The 21,681-nt window shown below is 38.6% G+C and overlaps 1 protein-coding gene across 1 annotated transcript in view; it reads right to left on the bottom strand.

Annotated features, from left to right (window-relative positions):
- Nucleotides 1-21,681, bottom strand: part of DNAH9 (dynein axonemal heavy chain 9) — a 127,364-nt gene that overhangs the window by 81,912 nt on the left and 23,771 nt on the right. The window contains exons 6-7 of the mRNA XM_061616530.1: nucleotides 15,905-16,069; nucleotides 14,658-14,798 (exon numbers count right to left, since the gene is read on the bottom strand). Coding sequence (XP_061472514.1) covers nucleotides 14,658-14,798; nucleotides 15,905-16,069 — 306 coding nt within the window. The remainder of the gene's footprint in view (nucleotides 1-14,657; nucleotides 14,799-15,904; nucleotides 16,070-21,681) is intronic.

Here is a 21,681-nt window from a genome sequence, read left to right on the forward strand (position 1 = left end):
ACAGGATTGAAAAATTTGACATATAGCACACGGAATCTCCCTTTTCATTGTCAATCTTTTTCTAAAGAAAAAGCTTCCCTTCAAATGGCAGTCCACAGGACACATATTAAGATTCTGTGGATGCAGCTAAACTGGAGATGAGTTACATGCAATTTCAGGAACATTTGTGCATGTCTCACAATGTCTTGGTCAAATCTGAGGATTGTCCAGCCAAGAAGAGGAAGACCCTCAAGGTGCCAAACCAGCAAACAGCAGAGAGTAAAGAACATATATATATATATATGTATATGTATATATATATATATATATATACATATACACATATATATACACAGAGAGAGACAGAGAGAGAGAGAGAGGATTAAGATCAATTATAGAGTGAATTCTAAAATATAAAAAAAACTACATACATATATCTACTCAAAGTAAACAAAACAACACTGCATAATACTGGCCAAATACTAGAATTAATAAGGAAAGAAAACAAAAAAGAAACATGATAAAGGATAAACACAAAAATTTTTTCCAAATACTAAAACTGGTTACACGTGAACTCAACAAAGTAAATTTTAACAGAGCTATTAACTAAGTAAAACAAACCATAACAAAACAAAGACTTTCCTCTTTCAACAAGCCTTTTAGGTTGAGACCTATCCCAATCTGCGTCTGTGTTAGAATTGCTTAATATGTTTTTTAATAATGTTTTTAACCCTTTTTAAAAGTTGTTTTTTTCCTTTTTAAATGTTTTTAACGCTGTTGTGTTTTAATGTATTTTAAGATCTGTTTTTATGATGTTTTAAAGTGATTTTAGTGCTTTGCTTGCCGTCCTGGGCTCCTGCTGTGAGGAAAGGCGGGATACAAATTAAATAAATTATTAATATTAATAATAATATTGATATTATTACTAATATTAATGTTAATATCAATATTGATATTAATATTAATATTGATATCATTACTAATATTAATATTAATAGTATTACTAATATTAATACCAATAATATTATTAATAATAATATTAATATTAATAATATTAATATTATTATTAATAATAATAATAAAATGGAAAAATGGATTTGAATAAGTATCTTGAAATACCTTGCGCAAATAACAAGCTGGTTTCTCATCAATATAACAACTGAATTCTTAAAAGTAGCTGGCTGTTAAAGGAAGAGAGATAAAGAGCACACCCACTCAAGTAGGTGTAGCCACTTACTAAAAGCAGAATTTAGAAACCATCCTGTTCATGTGTAATAAGCTTAATTACAGAGGGCTAAATGAGATGAGACTATGCTTTGGTAACCTCTAGATTGGACTACTGTAATGCACTCTACGTAGGGTTACCTCTGAAGACGGTTCGGAAACTTCAGCTGGTGCAGAATGCTGCGGCCAGAGTTCTTACTGGGATTAAAAAATATGATCATATAACCCCTGTCCTGGCCCAGCTGCACTGGCTACCAATAAGTTTCCGGGCCAGATTCAAAGTGTTGGTTCTTACCTATAAAGCCCTTAACGGCATTGGACCGCAATACCTGATGGAACGCCTCTCCCGCTATATACCTGCCCGTTCACTACGTTTGACATCGAAGGCCCTTCTCCGGGTTCCAACGCATATGGAGGCCCGGAGAGTAATAACTAGAACTAGGGCCTTCTCAGTGGTGGCCCCCAAGTTATGGAACGCCCTCCCTGATCAGATACGCCTGGCGCCTTCTTTGTTATCTTTTCGGCGCCAGGTAAAGACCTACCTCTTTGCCCAGGCATTTTAATTTTATTTTAATTTGTCTTTGTTTTGATTTTGTTTCTATATTTTATAGTGTATTGTTATCATGTTTATTGTATTTTAATCTGTTTTTACCTTTTGTACACCGCCCTGAGAGCTAGAAAGGTATAGGGCGGTTTAAAAATCTAATAAAATAAATAAAAAATAAATATTGTAAGCTTGGGGTTTTATACAGGAAAGGGCTAATAAGTATTGCTTGAGGCCCCTTTAATGGTCATGGCAAAGTGACCAAGTATCTCCTTTGTTAGGGTGTGTATGTGTTATGTTCCTTCAAGTTGATTACGACTTATGGCGACCCTATCAATCAGTGACCTCCAGTAGCATTTGTTATAAACCACCCTGTTCAGATCTTGCAAGTTCAGGTCTGTGGCTTCCTTTATGGAGTCAATCCATCTCTTGTTTGGTCTTCCTTTTTTCCTACTCCCTTCTGTCTTTCCCAGCATTATTGACTTTTCTAGTGAATCAGGTCTTCTCATTATGCGTCCGAAGTATTATAACCTCAGTTTCATCATTTTAGCTTCTAGTGATAGTTGTGGTTTAATTTGTTCTAACACCCAATTATGTCAGGCTTAGGTGGGCAACACAGCCATTTCCAGACAGGACAGTAGGAGTTAAGGAAAGAGTTAAGCCATTAATTGAGAGCACTTGGGAGAAACGCCCAAGGTCAGGCTGCAGCTGTAACAGATCAAAGAAGCAGCAATAAAAGGCTTGAGTAAGCACACAGAGATGTGGGGGTAATAGGAATGCGTTATAGTTGGTTGGAGAGAGAGAGAGCGAAGGAGCACGGTGTGACAAACCTATTGAAACAAGTAAAGTTTCTCTTCCTGAACGTCTTGGCTGGTGGTCTATTATTTCATCCTGCAGCAGACATAACTAAGCATGCTAAAACGCTACTGGCCTTCTGGTTCTGCTGGTCCATTGAAGCTGTACACTCTACAAAGGGTTATGGGCCCAGCTCCACACCAGTAACAACCAGTTTGCTACCAGTAAAGCAAGCTTGTGCTATGCCGGAAAACCAAAGGAAGCTGAGCCGGAGAGCTGGTGAGCTGTGGGAGAGCGGCAAAGCAGCGGCAGAGGATTGTGTTGCCAGGAAACCAAAGTGATAAGGAAGTCTGCGAGAATGGCTGGAGTAACTTTGGCTGGCATTCCAGTGGAACGTCTCTCGGAACGAAATTACTCATGCTGGCGGCTGAGGATGCAAGCCTATCTAAACAGAGATAATTTATGGAAAGTAATTGACCAACAACCCCCCTCCGTTCCACCACCTGCAGAATGGCTACGCTGGGACGAAAGAGCGAAGTCATTAATCATCTTGGCTGTCGGAGACTCGCAACTATTACATCTAAGAGGTCAAAATACTGCTAAAGAAATGTGGACTACTTTAAAAGACTATTATGTTCAAGCAACAGCTAGCAGTAGAATTAGTCTTGCGAGACAACTATATAGAATGCAGCTAACAGATGAAGTGACAATGTCAGAACACTTAATGAACATTGCAAACCTCTTTGCAGAATTACAGGAAAGGGGCGTGGAACATACGGAAACACAACAAATTTATATCACTCTTTCAACACTCAATGACTCTTGGAATCCTGTCATAAGCGCCCTTGAAGCGATGCCCGATTCTGGACTTTCGGTTCGATATGTTGCAGACAAACTGAAACAAGAATGGGAGAGAAGAAAAGAAACAAAACAAAGGCAAGAGGGACGGATCGAAAGGAGTGAAAGAACAGAAAAGACTGAGATAAAGGCTTTTGGGACTAAAGCATGTTACAACTGTGGCTCCTTGCATCATCTAAGGCGGGACTGTGACTTACTGAGAAGGAGGAGGGACGGAAGAAAACCCTCACACGTGCAGTTGGTGAGTGCAAAGATAAAGAATGAAAAAGACATTGTAAACAGAGACAATCATATGTGGGTCTTGGACTCAGGTTCCACCCATTCACTCATAAAAGATAAAAGTTTATTTAAAACAATGGTGCCAGCTGAGGAAGACGTGAGTTTAGCTGATGGTACTAAACAACGGATGATGGGTAAGGGTACTGTACAGATATATGCTTTACAGACAATAATGACAAATGTTTTATTTGTGCCCACTTTAACTAACAACATTCTGTCAGTTTCAAAACTATTGGAAATGGGTTATAGTGTGTTATTTAGTAACAAGAAATGTGAAATAATGAAAAAGGGAAAGGTGTGCCTAAAGGGATATTGTAAAGAATCCATGTTCTATGTAAAAGTAAACCCTACAGCACAGGCCTCACTAGTGACGCATAAGAAAACCCATGATAAATGTATCCATGAATGGCACCGAAGGCTGGGGCATGTAAATTATGAGACTGTGAAAAAGGCAGCTCAATTCAGTGCTGATGTACAACTAAAAGACTGCAAGCAATACATGCAGTGTGACGTATGTCAGCAAACAAAGGCCACTAAAGCTCCAATTAACAAAGTAGCTGAAAGAAATACTGATAAACCTTATCAAACTATACATGTTGATTTAGCGGGACCATTTCCCAAAACGCAAGGTGGTGCTAGATATTTTCTCGTGATTGTTGACGATTATTCAAGATATTGTCATGTAAATTTACTAAAAACAAAAGATGAGGCTGCAGAGAAATTAAAACGTTTTCTGACCAGAGTGGAAGTACAGCATGGCACACAGGTGCAACAGATTAGATCTGACCAGGGCGGGGAGTTCACTGGAAAGTCCCTGGAACAATATTTTGAAAAGAAAGGAATAAACCATGCTGTAACCGCCCCATTTTCACCACATCAGAATGGGACAGCTGAAAGGAAAAACAAAACATTGCAGGATGCTATGAGAGCAATGTTAAAGGATTCAGGCCTTGCTCAATCTTTCTGGGGAGAAAGTTTAATGTATGCTACATATATTCAGAATAGAGTACTGCATAGAACTATAGCCATGTCACCATATGAAATGTTGTACAAAAGAAAGCCCAAATTACAACACATACTGAGATTTGGTTCCCCATGCTGGGTGCATGTTCCCAAGGGAAAGAGAAAGGGGAAATTGGCTCACAGAGCGAAAAAGGGATATGTGTTGGGGTTTCAACATGTTAATTACCGTGTGTGGGTTCCACAGGATGGTAGTGTAACACTCAGCAGGAGTGTTAGAACACAAGAACAAGACTCAGAGAACCACAAAACATATGTAAATCTAGATTGCAGTGACACAAATGGCATAAATGCAACAGAGCCTGCTCAACAGATAAAACAGGAAAGGGAAGAAACACAACAGGAGATAAAGAAAAGCAGCTCTGATTCCAGTAGCAGTGCATCAAGCACAGACACAGAAACAGAACAGGAACAAGAAACAGAAACATTAAGGAGGTCAACACGACAAAACATAGGGAAACCGCCAGAACGTTTCCGAGTATCAGCCATACAGGGTGAAAACAAACAGTGCAAAGTAATAACAGACAGTGATACCCTGTTCATAAATAGCATAAGAGAACAAATGGAAAAGTATGCTCAAGAAGGTGACAGTGACTGTGCATATATGTGTTAAATGTGTTCATCCTCAAAAGAAGACTGTAAAATGTAAAGCAATGTAACTTTGTAACCAAAGAACTGTATACTAATACTGTAAAATTGTAAATTGCAATGTCTGTCTGGAAGGTGGGGGCTGTCAGGCTTAGGTGGGCAACACAGCCATTTCCAGACAGACAGTAGGAGTTAAGGAAAGAGTTAAGCCATTAATTGAGAGCACTTGGGAGAAACGCCCAAGGTCAGGCTGCAGCTGTAACAGATCAAAGAAGCAGCAATAAAAGGCTTGAGTAAGCACACAGAGGTGTGGGGGTAATAGGAATGCGTTATAGTTGGTTGGAGAGAGAGAGCGAAGGAGCACGGTGTGACAAACCTACTGAAACAAGTAAAGTTTCTCTTCCTGAACGTCTTGGCTGGTGGTCTATTATTTCATCCTGCAGCAGGCATAACTAAGCACGCTAAAACGCTACTGGACTTCTGGTTCTGCTGGTCCATTGAAGCTGTACACTCTACAAATTATTTGTCTTTTTTGCGGTTCATGATATGAGCAAAACTCTCCTCCATCACCACATTTCAAATGAGTTGATTTTTCTCTGACTTTAGTGTTCAGTGATACATCTTTGCACTTGAGGACCTTTTCTAGTTCTCCCATAGCTACCTTCCCCAGTCCTAACCTTCTAATTTCTTGACTATTGTCTCCATTTTGGTCAATGACTGTGCCGAGGTATTGATAATCTTTGACAAGTTCATTGTCCTCATTGTCTACTTTAAAGTTACATAAATCTTCTGTTGTCATTACTTTAGTCTTTTTGACCTTTAGCTGTAGTCCCACTTTTGTGCTTTCCTCTTTAACTTTCATCAGCATTCGTTTCAAAGTATTACTGGTTTCTGCTAGTAGTATGGTATCCTCTACATATCTTAAATTATTGATGTTTCTTCCTCCAATTTTCACACCTTCATCTTGGTCCAATCCCACTTTCTGTACAATATGTTCTGCACATAGATTAAACAAATAGGGTGATAAAATGCACCCCTGTCTCACACCCTTTCCGATGGGGAATCAATCAGTTTCTCCATATTCTGTCCTTACAGCAGCCTCTTGTCCAGAGTACAGGTTGCACATCAGGACAATCAGATGCTGTGGCACCCCCATTTCATTTAAAGCATTCCATAGTTTTTCATGATGTACACAGTCAAAGGCTTTGCTGTAATCTATAAAACACAGGGTGATTTTCTTCTGACATTCCTTGGTCAGTTCCATTATCCAACCTATGTTTGCAATATGATTTCTGGTGCCTCTTCCCTTTCTAAATCCAACCTGGACGTCTGGCATTTCTCGCTCCATATATGGTAAGTGCCTTTGTTGTAGAATCTTCAGCATTACTTTACTTGCATGGGATATTAAGGCAATAATTTGATAATTACTGCATTCCCTGGGATCCCCTTTCTTTGGAATTGGGATATATATTGAACACTTCCAGTCTGTGGGCCATTGTTTAGTCTTCCAAATTTGTTGACAAATTTTTGTCAACATTTGGACAGATTCAGTCTCAGTAACTTGTAGCAACTCTATTGGTATGCCATCTATGCCTAGTGATTTGTTTCTTCCAAGTATTTTAAGAGAGCTTTTACCTCACACTCTACAGCTAAAGATTTAAGGCAGGGGAGACTGGCCTTTTTTTGGCCCAAGGGCCACATTCACCCTTGGCCATCTCTACAGGGGCTGCATGGCAGCAGGGGTGTGTGGCCTCTTCACAATCTTGCATGCACACTCTCACATGCTCTCTCGCACATGCACCTCCCCTTCTCACCTGTGTGTACAGGTCAGCTGAGAATGGAAGCTATTGCTTCCTCATTGTTCACCAAATGATTATCCAATAACTGGGGGAGGGCACTGGATTTCAGTCACCTCATCACTCTTTTTTTCTTGTTGCTGCCACTGCTAAAATTGATGGGGTCTTCCATGAGGGAGGAGAAAAATGCACCTGGGGGCCAGATCATGCCTCCAAACTGGGGTTAGCTACCCCTGATTTAAAGGGTGACAAATTACATTTGAACATAATTCCAAAATCCTAATATTGTAGACCTATTAAAAACAAAATTTCCAAATGTTAACTACTCTGTTTCTGGAAAATAATATGCATGTTACATTAATTTTATCTGTCTAAGACATGAGTTATTTTCCGTTATTTCCCCATATTTTTAATATACTCCACATAATAGAATGCCTAGCCACAAACCAGACAAAGAAATAAAATAACGTCTACAATGCAAGGTTTTCAAAGAGACAAAAGAAATGAAACTCCTCTGAAGATGAAGATCTGAAGGATACTGGACTCCCTGGGGAAAATGCTCCTCTCATTATATCCTCTCTAGAGGAAACTCAAAAGATAAACTCCAGTAAAAACCTCAAATGAAAAAACCTTTCCTGTAGCCAAACCAATGGACACATGCTATCCCAGGCTGTAGGAAATGAAAGTTTCATAAGGGCCTTCCTGCTAGAGCTGTGATTATTAGAAAGAAAAAAACAAATAATTTTTAAAAAAAAAAATTAGAAAGACACTTGAAAGTCTTTATCACTTGAATGGTGAAAAAATTATAATAGAAAAATAATCAATTGGAGATGTGGGATGGGAGTAGGGTTGCCAGGTCTCCGGTTTTCTGCCGGAGTCTCAGGGAAAATGGGGCCGTCTCCGGCCTCTGGCCATACGTCAGTCAAATTGGTGGATCTCCGGCTTTGTAGCGGCCCCTCAGCCATGCATGCGTGAAGAGGCGGTGGCTGTGGAGGCCAGGCTGGGCTGGCTCCTCCTTCGGCCCGGAGCCAGTTCCCCTGCTCCGGAAAGGAAAAGAACTCTTTCCGGTGGCGGCTCAAACTTGGCAGCCCCGCTACAAGTCAGCCGGGGTGGCTTTTTTCTCAGCGGCCGCGATGGGGCTCAGCAGTCTCTGGCATTACCGCTGGGGCCAATGAGGAGGCTGCTGAGGTGCAGGGAGAAAAAAGCCGCCCCGGCTGACTTGTAGCAGCAAGAGGCGAGAAGAAAGCTGATGCGTGTGCAGCCAGAGGCTAAATCAAGGCAGCCTCACCTTGAACAGTTTCCTGTGCATTTGGGCTCCGCTAGCCAAAGCAATTGGGGTCTCTGAATCCAGGCGCGAGTCGCTGCCTTCTCTCCACCGGGCGAGCCAGCTCTGCGGGGCTGCCAAGTTTGAGCCGCCTCCGGAAAGAGTTCTTTTCCTTTCACTGACTCTTTGTGCGGAGGGAGGGAGAAGAATGAATATTCCTGGCCTGATGAAGTTTGTCTGGGGCGAGCTGGATTTGCAGGCTTAACAGTGCAATTCTCAGAGGTCTCACCCATTGGGCTTACTCCCTCGTAAGTGTGCTTAGGACTGTACGCACTATAAAGATGCATGCATTATGGAAATGTGATTTTTGGAGTTGCTACTGACATTTTTAATTCTCATCTCCCCCCCTATATGTTTTGTTTTGCAGTGTAATTGCAGTATACTTAGTGCTTTGGACACTAGAAGGGAGGGGTCAGAATTAAATTTCCCTACTGCATTATGGAGCAGAATGAAAAATTGATTATGTTTTGTCCAAAACGCTAAAGTGTTAGGTGAGTGGCTTTGTGTGCATTATTTATCACCCTAGCCCCACTTTTTGAAAATCTTGTCCAAATCTTGTGAGAAAGAATGACCTTGTCACTTCAGATGGACCTAGGAACACCCTATTTTAATCTCCAGAGAATTTTTTTGGAATGGTATGCTCCAAGCAACTGCGGTTGATACAATGTATCATGTTTAATGATGTCACTAGGACCCGCCCCCATGGCGTCACTAGGGCCCACCCCATGACATCACTAGGGCCCGCCCCCATTTTCTCAGGTTTTTGGATGGCTCCGACCTGGCAACCCTAGATGGGAGAGACTAGAATTTGATTTAAAAGGATACAAACTGATGTTCAAGTTAAATATCAGCTAGTACATACTGTTATCCCTTGGGAAATGGTTGTTTCTCAAGATTTGAAGAGTCTCAGCAAGAAAAATAAACTATTACTAGTTTATAGCAACATCATGTCTAGACATGCAGTATTACTAAATTACTCATAGGACAGGTTGTTCTTAAAAGCACTCTCTGTGCTGAGTTATTGTAAATTGTAAAGTTCTATTTAATTCTCTTGTAAGAGCTGATACCATAAATTTTGAAACCAATGTTTCACCAATCTTCTGTAAAGCAGTCTGTCTTTGATTCATCAGATTCCTAAACGTAGTTTCAAATCTCCTCCATCAATGGATTCAAAGCAACTTTTTATTCAACCCTGTCACATCCCCAAAGCTGCAGAAAACACAAACATCTTTCTGTCATAAAAATTTACTTCTGGATAGGGGTGTGCTAGAATTCTACCCAATTCAGATTTGGTACCAAATTGTCCATTAATTCACTTATTCTCTATCACTGTGGATCGGTTTTTTATGTAGCAATTGTTTGCTGCTATTTTCAAAAATGGATTTCTTTTTTAAAAATCTACTTCTAAAATATTGATATTAAGAACGAGAATTGTATCAATATTTCCTTTCAAAATATTAGTATTTACTTTAAAAGTATCTATATTAATATTTTTTCTGAGAGAAAAAAACAGATCGGTAAAAGCATCGGCTAGCAGACAAACCTGAATCGATATCAACCTGTTAAGTCAATGAAATGTTTTTGAACCATCACTGGCCAGTGGATCCCGTCCCTACCTCTGGATCACTCAGCCAATACAGAATTTGCCTTTTCCATGATCTACAGCTCAAAAGGTCAACAACCTGAGGCCAGGTTACTCCCCTCTCCAGTGCTTCCCACAATAACAGGAAAAAATGCACAGGGAAAGTACCTTGAAGATGCACACAGAGCAGAAAATCCTTGAAGTAGCAAACTGGGATATTCATTTTTCCAGTGTCTCCAGGAGTCATACAGGAGACATATGGGAAACTGGTGAGAGCTGTACAGTAGGACCCCACTTCTCGGCGCCCCACTTTTCGGCGTTCCACTAATACGGCGCCAGCAGGGTGATCAGCTGGAGGGGGGGCTGGAGCTACAGCTGATCTTCTCCTCTTCTGGCATGATCAGACTCTTGCTCAAGCTGATCACACCCGAGGAGGGGAAGATCTGATCTTCTCCTCCTCTGGTGCAATCAGCAGGTTAGGTTCCAGACCCCCCCCATGCTACAGCTGATCCGCTTTTCGGTGGTTTTCGCTTTCCGGTGGGGGTCTGGAACCTAACCTGCCATATGAGTGGGGCCCTACAGTAGTGGGACAGCCTGTGCACATGACACGCACATCCTCTCCCACTTCTCTCTCTCATGGCATAAGGAGTCCCAGGAGAAATATAAACATCAGTTTCCCCAAGGGGTAAGCTTGCCACTGTATGCAACCACTAGGCAAGCTGGTTGTCTATAATGCCCTACCAAGTGGTAACACAGTTTTACCATTTCCTCTGGTTTCTATCAGGTACAGTTTAGTGGTGCAATTTTCTTAATCAGGCTTGCCATGAGGGTAAAACCTGGAAAGACGTCTTCTAGGAGAGGGTGGGGAGAGGTCATACTGCTTTCCCTGCTTGCCCAGCAGGTGAGAATTTTTAGCAATTACCTAGGCCTGGTTTCCTTTGAAAGGTTAAATCACTGGAGACTTATAGTGTTTGTAAGTAAAGACACCAGTTACAAAATGGGCATAGGTAGCGGCACATTGCTTTAGCACTCCTACAAGCAGAAAATCTATTGCTCCATACCAGACCCCCAAGATGCTTTTAGCCTTCAGCTCATTCACTCTCACTCTGTCTCACTCTCTCTTATTCTCAAACTGCAGTCTTTCTCTCACTTCTTCTATTGTTTTCTTAGGGCACACAGCTAACTTACACCATCCCTTCAGCTGGGAATAAGGAAGAAGAATGAATGACCTTCTCTAAAGTAGCTCTCACCTTCTGGGTCATTTACCTGTAATTTCTGTTTGGTCACTGACCATTAAGGACCATTCTGGCTCCCTTGACTCTCTCTAGTCCCAGTCCCAGCCATCAGATAATGGTCCTATTCACAGTAATCAGATAGTAATCCTATTACAACTGGGGTTCCCAATTTGGTGACTGTGTGTGCATGCACATTTGGTGGCTTGGTGTGCCCACCAAGGTCTTACTTGGTGCCTTAAGAGCACCCAAACCCAATGAAACAAAAACTGACAACCTGGAGGCTTCCCTGCCCCCTACTGTTTGTACTCAGAGCAGTTCCTCCTTGCCTTCTCCGTACAAAGTTTAAACACACACCACCCCTATGATTGGATGTCTTCACTTCTCAATTCTAGCCAGAGGAAAGGAGACATTAAGTATGAATGAGAGAGAGAGAAAGGGAAGCATCAACACATGCAGCCTGCCTTTTAGGGCACTATTGGAGGGAGACAAATTGCAAGGGGGAATGTTTTGTATGGAGGGACAAGGCCATAAGGGCTGTATCTTTTTTCTCCAGAGACAACCAAAGGAGGAAACATTCCCTGCCTAGACCGATGTTTTTAACTGTAACAGCAGCCAAGAACCAAAGCCATCAAGCTTTTTTCCTCTGCTTTTTGAGGAGGGAGTGGAAACCCTCTCTAGGATCCCTTCCAAAAAGGCACCATGGCAGAGGGTTGAGTGGCTGGGGAGCAGTTCTATAGATCTCCCACCACCAACACACACACACAAAAGAACAAGGCCAAGGCACCCACACACCTGTGGCTTCCCTTCCCTTTCCTCTCCCCTCCCCTACTCCCGTACTTTCTCTTCTGTAAGCACCAAGCTGGAGACACATTTTTGAACTTATTGTGTGGCTTCATTCCCCTAGGTAGGCTCAAATGATCCCATTCTTGGCTACCTTCATATTCTACCCTCTTTAATTTGATAGTTGGTCCCAGGGATATGGTGTGAAGGTGCATAAGTCCAGCTCCCTGCTGAAGCTGAGCAGGGTCAGGTCTAGTCAGTGCCTGGAAGGGAGACCGCCTGGGAACCATATGTAAGCCGCCTTGGGTTTCAATCGTGAAAAGAAAGGCAGAGTATAAATGTAATAAATAAATAATAATGAACAATAGTTGTGTGGGGAATACCTTGTAAAGATCATGAGGATCCGCGTCTTGGATCAATGTTTTTGTGTCATAGTGCAGCTGGCAAGTGCTGAAAGGTGACGTATACAGTCCAGATTCAAGACATAGATTTTGATGATTTTGGAAGAAGTGCCCCCCAAGCCACCACCAAATTAAAGTTGGCATAGGTGCCTATGGATTGCAATCCATATAAATCAATGCAAGGCTGGCCCTACCATTATGTAGAGGGAGGCAGCTGCCTCAGCAGCAGATGTTGGGCATATGGGCACCAAAGAGGCAGTGAGCTGTTGGACAGCAGAATGTGTCATGTGGCCTACCCAAGCTAGCCTAGTGCCCTCAGATGTGTAGAGGATTCTATCCCATCACCAGTGTTAAAGTAAAATTCAACTGCAAATCCAGTTGGCTTCTATACAATTAACAGAGGGAGGAGCACAAGCTTGCGCTTTGACTCAGACAACAAAATGTCTTGGGCCAGCCTTACATGAATGCCAGGTTTAATTAGTTGGTGGTTTGGGGTGGGAGGATACTTGATAAAAGATCATGAGGACTGTGCCCAAGGATCTATGTCTTTCTGCCATGGAGGAACAGACAAGTGCTAGATCTGCATTTTTTGCTGTTTGGTCCATGAGGAGATATATAATCTGCAGTTTAATGGTGGATTTGGGGGAAAACCCATTTAAAATTAATGCAAAAACAAGATAATCCATTTTTATGTGACGTTTTTATGTTTGTTGTTTTCCATGCCCTACAGCAGTCATTTTGTAACTAGTGCCCACAACACTTCCTCAGAATTTATGCTTACAAGCACAAAAAGGTTGGAATGCTAAAAATCAAAGGGTATTGTGTGTGTGTATGGGAGAAGCGGGACAGCATTAGTTAAGTGCTTCTTTTTTATTATTTTAAAACAGGGCTAGAGAATATCTTTCAACCATATTCCTTCTGGGAGCTGCATGCTAGTGGTGGACAGGTCCAAAGCAAAAGTGGGTGGATCAATGGATGCAACTCTTACATTCCAGCCATGCTAAATTTAGAAGTTTTTTACACACACACCCACACTCGGACAGTCTAGAAAGGACTTTTATACATTAAAAGCAAAATTAAAAAACCTCTGAAAAATGCCCAAATTGCACAGGCACGGGAGTGGGGTTTGTAATCACTGGGCACCACCCCAGAATATGGCTGTGACATTCGTTCAACCATGTTATACAGAGCACTCTCAACAGCAAAAGAGCTTCTTCTACCTGAAGTGACAATCACATTTCATTAGTAACACCTAACTGCAATTTGATACTAAGCTCCCTGCAATCAATGGGCAACCTGAAGGGAACATAACCTGTATCCTGTGTTACCAATGTGTTGCATGCACACTTTTCTTTAAGCCTGTACAAGCTTTAGGACACAGTGATATGTAAAAAGATTCCATATGGGATGTTAGTTTTAGATTAACACAGCTATATTAAACTGATATATCAATAACTAGAAGATACTAATATTGATCTACTATGGGCCAGGGCACATCACACAACATCCTAACGGGTAGGGCTTCTCATAGATAAATCTGTTCCCAGCATGCACACAATCTGCCACAGATCACATCTATTATAAACATTGCCTTGACTTTAGGGAATGCTTCTTCTGAAAGAACCATCTCCTTTGTAAGACTGCATTATTTATTTAAATCTTCATATCCTGCAGTTCTGTACCTCTGTATCAAGCCTTCAAAGTTAAAAGGACACAACAAAATAACCTAAAATACAATGTTAAATAACACCAAACAGCAACAGTATAAAACAACCACTGTAAAATGGATAAGAAAACCAGCAGTACTAAAACACATCATGTGAAGGTCATAACTTAAACAATTGTAAAGTAACCATTTAAAAGCTGGCAAAAAGGGCCCAGACAAACCTGACATGGGAGGCTAATTTAGTTGCTACCTAAATTAGGTGTTACATACAAAATGGCTCCCCCCTTTTGACTTCTGTTGATGAGAGATAAAAACCAAAGAAAGATCTTGAGCAGGTTCATATGGGAGGAAGCAATTCCTGAGATAGGTTGGTCCCTGGCTGTTTAAGGCTTTAAAGGCCAAAGCCAGCAATCCTGCAATATTAATGCTACCGATTAAAGTAAGGAGAAAGTATAGAGCTACTGAAATCCAGCTGTCACTATATTTTAAAAGAAAAGGATACTCCTACAACTTGACTCATAAGATGTAGCACAATTTAAACTGCCTGGAAAGTTTGAGAAACCCCCCAAATGCATACACACTGTACCTTTAGGGAAAACTGGTACATGGGATGGATGGTATTGAGCTCATTCATGATGAAGTAGAGCAGGGAGGCACGGGCTGCTGCAGGACGGTAATGCTCCCTTGCCTCATTAATCTTTGTTTCTGTCACCTTGGACTCCTGGACCTGGAGGAAAATAAAGGCAAATCCAATTATGAAGATGCAATACAGCCATACTTGTTTCTGCAATTTTTGTTTGTTTGCATAGAAATGGCGTATCCTCAGCTGATTGGTTTATACATAAATGCATTTAGCATGTCAAGCTAAGCGTGCCTCCTCACCTGCCTGCTTCTTCTGTCATTTAACATAAAATCCAAGCATTGCCAAGTGGAGAGGTAAGATGTTCAAATGTCATCTCACTTGCAACTTGGCCATCAAGGAACTGGCTCCCCTTCATCCCTTTAAAAGTTCCTTAGGAACATACATCTGTACTCTCTTTCCCTTATTATTCTTTCACCACACCTTATGACACAAATGCGTGCATGACTTTCTTACAAAATTATGTTACAAGGAATTCCAAACAAAGTTATATGTTGCCCTTGTGTACCAGTCCCTACAATCATACATTATGTATATCTTTGAGAGCTCCCTAGACAAATATACCTGGGAACGTCTATAGACTATACAGGAACAAAGCTTGGCAGTATATGCTCCTATGGCTGCAGAAACCTACTCATATGTGAAAGGTGCAGGTGAAATTTCCAAAGCAAATTATCTATATGAGATAACAATCAACGAAGATGGTTTTAAAAGCCAGATTTTCCCCCAACGGAGCTGCATCAGTGCCAAACTGCTGGAATTCCTGCCAATTTAATCTGAACCACATAAACTTCAGTGGATCCTGTCAAGCAGCCTCTGCTAAAATCCTAGTTTAATTGAGTAAATTTAATGCATGTTGAATTAACTGAAGTTAAATAAAAAGCCTTGGTATTAAACTGGTATGGTTTAAAGCATCTTATTATAGTGCTAAAGTTTTATGGTCTTTACACTGGGTGCTGCTATTTGTACTTTGGTTTAAATTGCCCCTTTAATGCCCATGAACTCTGAAGAACTAAGATTCCTAAACCTGGCCAGAATGGAAGAGCATGTTGCTTTATAATATTTTCTAGTCTCCAAGCAGAACAAGACTATCTAGAATACATTTTAAAAATTTAAATTCACTCGTTATCTCTTAAGACAAAATTCATATGCAGGGACTGTTTTCCACCCTCAGAGCCAGTTTGCATTGTTACCTTTTTTTCAATTTCTGCAGCTGTCTGTTTGGTGACTTCCAGATTCTCCACTAGAGTTGTATCCCCCAAGAAGTTCCCTGAGGCAGAGGAGAGGCGGGACAGCAAGTTGTCCTCTAAAGTTTTCAAAGTTATTTTGAATCCATTCTGCTGCTTTGTGAGATCAGACTGTAAATTGAGAGGTACAAAAAGCACAAAATACATCAATGTCTCAATTTCCACAGCAAATATTTTCCTAACACCCAGCTACTAAAAACTATTTCTTTGGCAAAATGAAAAACAGCAGCAATTAACTGCAATTTGGCAATTAACACAGGATGTAAAAAATGTTAAAGATAAGGTGCAAACCTTAGAGAATAGAATAGATATTACAAATATGGAATTGGAAAAAAATTTGGACTATATTGCTGTTATGAAACTTAGAGATAAAGAACATTGCTTGAGATTCCGTGCAATTCCTGAGGAAACAGGTGAAGATATCAGAGAGAAAATTGTTAATGTTTTGGCAAAATCCTTCGACAGGAACGAAGATCGGATGGAATTTGAAACAGACAAAGTTTATAGAATTAATTCCAGATATGCAACAATAAAAAAAATCCCAAGAGATGTGCTTGTTTATTTTTTAAAAAAGAGGACCAGAGATATGGTTTTGCAACATCATTTTAACAATGTCTTCAAAATTGACGGTAAAGAAATACAGGTGATGAAGGAAATTCCTGTTAGGCTTCTACGTAAGAGAAAAGATTACGCTTTCTTCACAGAAAAACTTAAACAATGTAAAATTCAATTTAGATGGGATGTTCCAGAGGGAGTGATTTTTACATTTAGACAACAGAAGTATCGATTAAATACTGTTCAAAAAGCAAGGGATTTCTTGAGAAAAGCTTCAAAAGACATGGAAGAAGATAAACTCAAAGATATGGATATAATTCCTGGGAAACACAGTCAACAGAAACAGGTAGAGGAAGAAAAGGATGATGATGGATCAAAGGGAGCAACAGGCACAGACTTTTCTAAAATACATGCTTAAAAATGGATTACAAATATCTAACTTGGAATATAAATGGAGCTAATTCGTCGCAGAAGAGAAAGAAAGTATTTCATTATTTGAAAAAATTAAAATTGGATATAATTTGTTTACAAGAAACTCATATTAAGAAGAAAGATTCTAAATATTTAATTTGTAAAAATTTGGGTGAAGAATTTATTTCGGCACGATTCAAAAAAAAATGGTGTGGTTCTTTATATTAATTCACAATTGTCTCCTAAATTGATATTATTGGATGATAGTGGCAGATTTGTGGGAGTTGAAATCACCATTCAGGGTACAAAAATTTTGATAGTGGGCATTTATGCTCCTAATGAAGATAAAACAAGGTTTTATACTGGACTTATGGAAAAACTATCAGAGTTTGCATATGATCATTGGTGTGTCATGGGTGATTGGAATGGGGTAATTTCACCAAAAATTGATAGACTTTCTGAGAAAAATATTAAAGAGACACAGGGCAAATTGCCGAAGATCTGTTTCGAATTGATGGAAAATTTAGAATTGGTGGATGCTTGGAGATATATAAATGACAATGCAAAGGAATTTACTTACTTTTCAGAAAGACATAAAACATTTTCGAGGATTGATATGATTTGGATGTCTAAAAATTTAGTGAAAGATATTTCCAAGATGGATGTGTTACCAAAAACCTTTTCGGATCATAATCCAGTGATATTGACTTTAAAAAAAAAAAATCTTGGATTTAGATGGAGACTAAATGAATCTTTATTACAGAATGATAAAACAGTGCAGGAATGTAAGAAGAAATTAAAAGAGTTTTTTGAACACAATTTACATAAAGGAACAGATGAAAATATTGTTTGGGATACAAGTAAAGCATTTATGAGGGGATATTTTATTAAATGTAATTCTGAATTAAAAAAGAAGAAACAACAGAAAATGCAATTGATCTTGGAAGAAATAAAACAAAAAGAGGAAGAATTGAAAAAGAATCCAACTAAAGCTTCTACTGTAAATCAAATTAAAATGTTACAGAAACAAGTGTCAATGTTGACAGTTAGAGAAATTGAAAGGAAATTAAATTTTGCTAAACAAAGGACTTTTGAATTTGCAAATAAACTGGGGAAATTGCTAGCATATAAATTAAGAAAAGAACGACAAAAAAATCTTATTTTAAAGATACAAGAAGGAGATGAGATGTTGACAGACAATTTAAAAATCCAAAGGGTTTTCCATCAATATTATTCAACTTTGTACAAGTGTCAGGAAATTCCCTCAGAAAAAATAGAAGAGTATATATCCAAACAGAATTTGCCCAAAATTACAGATCTTCAGAGACAAGCTATTAATGGTCCTATTACGTCAAGAGAAATATCTGAGGCTATAAGTAAAATTAAATTAGGAAAGGCGCCAGGACCGGATGGACTATCAGCAATGTATTACAAATGCTTGGAGGAGGAACTTTTACTACCTTTACAGTATACAATGAATTCTATTTTACAAGAGGGGAAGATACCGGATAGTTGGAAAAATGCCAATATAACATTAATACCTAAAGAGGAGCAGGATTTAACTAAAACAAAAAATTATCGGCCAATATCTTTACTGAATAATGACTATAAAATTTTTACAATGATTTTGGCTGAAAGAATGAAAATAATATTGCAACAATTTATTCAGGAAGATCAAGCGGGGTTTTTACCTAAAAGACAATTACGTGATAACGTCAGGAATGTTTTGAATGTGTTGGAATATCTAGAACAACGAAATGACATACAAGTTGCTTTGATTTTCTTGGATGCTGAGAAAGCATTTGATGATTTGAATTGGAAATTTATGTTTAAGGTTCTAGAGCAAATGGACTTTGGAGATAATTTTATAAAATGGATCAGATAGATTTATACATCACAGAAGGCACAGATAATTGTCAATGGGGATTTAACGGACTCATGTGAAATACAAAAGGGTACAAGACAGGGATGTCCATTGTCCCCCCTTCTATTTATTCTGGTTTTAGAAGTGCTGCTTAGAGACATAAGGCAAGACAAAAGGATTTCGGGAATAAAGATAAAAAAAGAGGAATATAAATTGAGAGCATTTGCTGATGATTTGATAATTGTATTAGAAAATCCCTTGGAAGGAATCAAAGTATTGATGGATAAATTAGAAGAATTTGGACCATTAGCAGGATTTAAGATCAATAATCAAAAAACGAAGATGTTGGTGAAAAATTTATCTTTAAGAGATCAAAAAGAGTTAATGGAGAAGATAGATTTTAAAATAGAAGAAAAGGTAAAATATTTAGGTATCATTATGACAAATAAAAATTCAAAGTTGTTTCATAATAATTATGAAAAACTATGGACAGAGATTAAGAAAGATTTGTTAAGATGGGATAAATTACAGTTGTCATTAATGGGTAGAATATCTGTAATAAAAATGAATGTATTGCCGAGAATGATGTCTCTATTTCAAACAATACCTGTCATATCCTCTGATCTACCTTTCAAACAATGGCAAAAAGATATGTCTAAATTTGTTTGGCAGGGGAAAAAACCAAGAGTTAAATTTAAATTATTACAAGACGCCAAAGAAAGAGGAGGGCTGGGATTACCAAATTTGAGACTTTATTTTGCTGCTTGTTGCTTAGTCGGGATAAAGGAATGGATTCTATTGAGGAATAAAAGATTATTGGATTTCGAGGGTCACAACCTGAAGTGGGGATGGCATGGATATCTATGGTATGATAAAGTAAAAGTTAATGTGGATTTTAATAATCATTTTATAAGACGTCCTTTGTTGAATATATGGAATAAATACAAAACAAGGTTTTTTTTCGAAAATACCACTATGTGTTTCAAGTCAAGAAGCATTTTATAGAAGAGAAATGGCTGGAAAAGAGAAATGGTTAACTTACCATGAACTATTAGAAAATGTGCATGGTGAATATATAATGAAAGAGAGAACAACTAATAAAGGAAGGATATAGTTCACAATGGTTTGCCTATTTACAATTGTTAGAAAGATTTAAAATGGACAAGAAAATGTATGGGTTTGAAATAAATAAATCTGATTTTGAAATAGGTTTGTGTACAAATGATGAATGCATAATTGCAAAAATGTATAATTTTTTATTAAAAATGGACATGAAAGAAGAACAAGTAAAAGAGTGTATGGTTAAGTGGGCAAAAAATTTTGGTTATAATATACAAATGGATCAATGGGAAAATATGTGGAAAAAAGGTTTGAAATTTACATTATGCTATAATCTTAAAGAAAATTTTTATAAAATGATGTATCGTTGGTATATGACTCCGGAAAAGTTGTCAAAAATGTATAGTAATGTTTCTAATGTATGTTGGAAATGTAAACAACAAGAAGGTTCTTTTTATCATATGTGGTGGTTGTGTAAACAGGCAAAATTATTTTGGGCACAGATAGGTAGGATGATGCAAAAAATCTTAAAGATAAATATTCAGTCAAAACCAGAATTTTTTTTATTGGGTTTTATGGATAAACAAAAGGAAAAGAAATATGGAAGAATAATATTATATATGATCACGGCAGCAAGATTACTATATGCACAAAAGTGGAAAATGGAATCGATACCAACAATGGAAGAATGGCTATTGAAATTAATGGACTTAGTTGAGATGGACAAATTGACATGTCTTATTAGAGAAAAAACAACAGATACATTTCTTAAGGAATGGAAGCCTCTTTTGGACTTTTTGTTGAAAGAAAAAAATGAAATGATGATAATGGGATTTGACGATTAATTAAGATAGACTTTGGGAAAAAGTGAATTTCGTATGTTCTAGGAGACAGGTTTGATATATATTATATACTTATAGCTGATCTGTAACAAATCGGAAGTCAAGTTTTTCTTTTTATTTTATTTTTTTCTGTTGTATTGTTTTTGTTGTATTTGTATTTGTTTTTATAAAAATTTGAATAATAAAAAAACTATATAAAACAGATGACAGATTCATTCACAGAGGAACCATACGATGAAGAACCAGAAATTTTAGAATGTGAGGTGGAAGCTGCTTTTAAAATACTTGGAAGAAACAAATCACCAGGAATAGATGGCATACCAATAGAGTTGCTACAAGTTACTGAGACTGAATCTGTACAAATGTTGACAAAAATTTGTCAACAAATATGGAAAACTAAACAATGGCCCACAGACTGGAAGCGTTCAGTATACATCCCAATTCCAAAGAAAGGGGATCCCAGGGAATGCAGTAATAATTGAACTATTGCCTTAATATCCCATGCAAGTAAAGTAATGCTCAAAATTCTACAACAAAGGCTCTTACCATAACTGGAGAGAGAAATGCCAGATGTCCAACCTGGATTAGAAAGGGAAGAGGTACCAGAGATCATATTGCAAACATGCGTTGGATAATGGAATGGAACAAGGAATTTCAGAAGAAAATCACCCTGTGCTTTATAGATTACAGCAAAGCCTTTGATTGTGTAGATCATGAAAAACTATGGAATGCTTTACAAGAAATGGGGGTGCCACAGCATCTGATTGTCCTGATGTGCAACCTATACTCCGGACAAGAGGCTGCTGTGAGGACAGAATATGGAGAAACCGATTGGTTCCCCCATTGGAAAGGGTGTGAGACAGGGGGTATTTTATCACCCTATTTGTTTAATCTATATACAGAATATATCATACAGAAAGTGGAATTGGACCAAGATGAAGGAGGTGTGAAAACTGGAGGGAGAAATACCAATAATTTAAGATATGCAGACG

The sequence above is a fragment of the Rhineura floridana genome, chromosome 3, assembly GCF_030035675.1.
Source record: "Rhineura floridana isolate rRhiFlo1 chromosome 3, rRhiFlo1.hap2, whole genome shotgun sequence".
NCBI classification, from domain to species: domain Eukaryota; kingdom Metazoa; phylum Chordata; class Lepidosauria; order Squamata; family Rhineuridae; genus Rhineura; species Rhineura floridana.